At 51.3% G+C, this 3,229-nt stretch overlaps 1 protein-coding gene across 1 annotated transcript in view; it reads right to left on the reverse strand.

The window, feature by feature from the left end:
- The window catches only part of ANO1 (anoctamin 1), a gene marked incomplete in the record, with an annotated part of 236,584 nt that overhangs the window by 33,886 nt on the left and 199,469 nt on the right, over positions 1-3,229 (reverse strand). The window contains 2 exon segments of the mRNA XM_014585285.2: positions 1,298-1,355; positions 3,175-3,229. The exon segment at positions 3,175-3,229 is cut by the window's right edge and continues 72 nt beyond it. Coding sequence (XP_014440771.1) covers positions 1,298-1,355; positions 3,175-3,229 — 113 coding nt within the window.

Raw genomic sequence — 3,229 nt, forward strand, 5'->3', positions numbered from 1 at the left:
TGGCTGCCCATCTGCTGGGCCTGTTCAGTAGGCAGGTCCTGCAGCAATGTGGCCCGCCTAATACCCCTGCCCTCAGTGAGCTTATGTCACTTTAGGCCAAGGACCAGGAAGCAGCTGACAATGGGTTAGATGCCTTTGTAAGCAAGAAATTTAACTTATCTAAGCAAAGAGGATATAAGGGGTACCTGTGACCTTTGGGGCACAGTGATCATCTCTGAGTCCCAAGCACACACACGTACCTGATGTGTTTCTCAAGCTGCTGGGTCCAGGCCCCAAACTTCACAGACGGCCATGTGTGATCCAGCTGCCTTAACCACCATGCCACAGACTGGCCCTGTTGTGGGCTTTTCGCAAACACCCATCACTGTGGGCCTAAAACTTGGCATGCACAAAGAAGGGCCTGCACGCGGGTGGTTCAACCTCCACGCTGCACTCCAGATGCCTGATCGCCCTGTCCCTGATGCCGGGCCCTGCCTCTGCACTCTTTCAAAGGCTCTGTATCAGGAAGACCCACATCCTTAGTTTCTGATATGCTGAACTAGTCTGTGAATGGGAAATGCTGAGATTTGGACCACCACAGCTTGGTCTGTTGGGGCCACTGGTCATGGGACAAGTGGAACAAGGCCACGGACCAGGACTCGGCAGTAGGAGTGGGGCTGGTGCTCCATAGCCAGAACCACTCCAAGATGCCACCTATCACCGTCATTGTTTGAGGCACAGAGGTGGGCATTTCGACGCTGACATGAAAACGTAAGGTCATGTTCTTTTCCTCATTCATTCATCTTAACTGGAGTGAACTGTTCAGAGTCTTACAGAGTCACTGACCCTGAAGAAAATTTATTTTATTATTATTTCTTTAGAGACATTTTTACTATAGGCTGCGTTCTCTCGAGAGACAGAGAGACAGAAAGCGAGACATCTCCCCCTGGGGGGAGGGCCACACTGCAATCCCTTCTTCTCCATTCTCCTCTTGGGATCTTGGGCACGCACGGACATGCACCCAGTGTGAGTTTTAAGCCCAGGGTCTGGGACTCAAACCACGGTCAACCACATGGGAGTTCAGTGATGTGGCTATTATGCCATCTGCTGGTCCCAGAGACTTTATTTTAAAAAAATTCTACATGGACACGCGAAATAAGATCTTGCTGGGTGAAAAACAGAAGATTTTAACAACAATGAAAGAAACAGTCACGACTGGAGTAGCAAATATGCATCATTTGAGTCATCCAAGGTCACTGTGTAGACACTGGAAGAGCAACGCGAAAGGGACTGCCGGAATGTATACAGTCTCACTTACCTCTTCCATTCGGAAAGAACGAAAAATATACACGTAGTCGCCCGGGCGTCCCACAAACCTGAAACGATTGGAGGAGGTCATCAGAGAGAAGGAGAGTCTGGGCTCTGGAGAGACCTCTCAGGAGGTGGCTGCGGGGCTGATTCCTGCAGCCTGAGCCTCAGCGTGCATTTACAGGACTTTCCCCCTGCCCGACTGTATCGCTAAAGACGGCCACTGTTGTTTTCTATTGGCCGATGTTTGATTCCCAGATGCAGAGGAGTGAGAAAATACAAGGGGTCTTCGAAAAGTTTCTGGGAAATACATATTATAAAAATATTATGCATAGGTTTCAAAAATATATATTTCTTTGGACCAAAAGAAATTTATTCTTTCATTTTTTTTTAAAAAAAGAGATTTTGGGGACCAGTAGTTAGTGTAATGGCTATGTTGCTGGACTCCCACATAGTCGACCGCGGTTCGCATCCTGGACCCGGTGGCTTAAACTCACGCCAGGCGTGTGTGCGTGTGTGCCCAAGATCCCGAGAGGAGAATGGAGGAGAAGGGATTGTGGTGTGGCCATCCCCCCTGGGGGGTGATTTCTCACTTTCTATCTCTCTGTCTCTCTCTGTCTGTCTGGCGAGTGCACACGCCCTATAGCGAAAACCTCTACAAAAAAAAAAAAAAATAAGGCATGCATGTTCACTGGAGAGAGAGAGAGATACAGAGACAGAAAGCGAGAAATCCCCCCCCCCGCCCCGCCCGGGGGATGGCCACGCTGCAACCCCTTCTCCTCCAGTCTCCTCTTGCAATTTTGGGTATGCATGCACAAGTGCCTGCTGTGAATTTGTTTTTGATAGAAATATTTTATTTTTTTGCTCTAGGGTGCGTGCACTCGTCCAAGAGACAGAAAGAGACAGAAAGCAAGAAATCACCCCCCAAGGAGTATGGCCATGCCACCGTCCCTTCTCCATTCTCCTCTGGAGATCTTGGGCACACATGCACATGCGCCTGGCATGAGTTTCAAGTCGCCAGGTGCAGGACTCAAACCTCAGTCGACTACATGGGAGTCCAGCGATGTAATCATTACGCCATCTGTTGGTCCCAAGAAATTTGTTTTTTAATTCCATTTTCCATGAACTTTTTGAAGTCCTCTGGGATAACTGCTTCAATGGGAAACTTTGAGGCAAAGAGACAGACAGGGGAAGGAAATCCAGGAGGGAATGAAGTCAAAGACCACCTCGTGCCTACAACCACAGGCTTCCTGAGCTGCCCTGAGCGAAGCTGTACCAGCTCCACGGTGGGGTCAGGAGATAGCTGGCATGGAATCTCTCTGAAACCTGGGCCACCTGGGTGAGGAGAGATGACCTCTCACCTTCTGGTGGGATGGTGTTGGGGCTCTGAGGGCGTGTTCCTCGTGGACACTTTCGGGGTAGACTGAACCTCACTTCAGCAGGGCTCTAGAACCCCGGGGTGAGAGGGTGGGCATGGCACTTGTAATTGCAGGATGCTGAGGAAGAGGCTTTTGGAAGGGTTCTGAGATCACACCTGCCCACTGGCACGAGGGGTGGGGGGCATCATGGTGGGTTGGCTCCAGAGAATCTAGGACAAGGTTGGCCCCATTAGGAACCCTGGCCATCACTCAGCTGGTGGGCGGCCACGCTTCTCACACCCTGCTCTCCTATGGCTGTGCACTCTGGACTCAGCCCTACCTGCCGAGGGAGCACCGGAAGCTTGCTGCTGCCCGGGCTCCCTGTTCTCTAGTGTTCCCGCTGCCTGTGTTCCCCATTGCTCTGGAACCTCAGTGGAAGCCACACGGACTGCTCTGCCTGGGCCTCGGCAGGGGAGCGCCCGCACTGCACATGGACAAGTGAGCTGGGAAAGACTGAGGAGGCCCCTACCTGCCTTTGAAGAAAGCCACATAAAAGATGGGGGTGTAGGAGTTCACGAACTTCA

This window comes from Tupaia chinensis, unplaced genomic scaffold (assembly GCF_000334495.1).
Source record: "Tupaia chinensis unplaced genomic scaffold, TupChi_1.0 Scaffold149501_1, whole genome shotgun sequence".
In the NCBI taxonomy this organism is placed as follows: domain Eukaryota; kingdom Metazoa; phylum Chordata; class Mammalia; order Scandentia; family Tupaiidae; genus Tupaia; species Tupaia belangeri.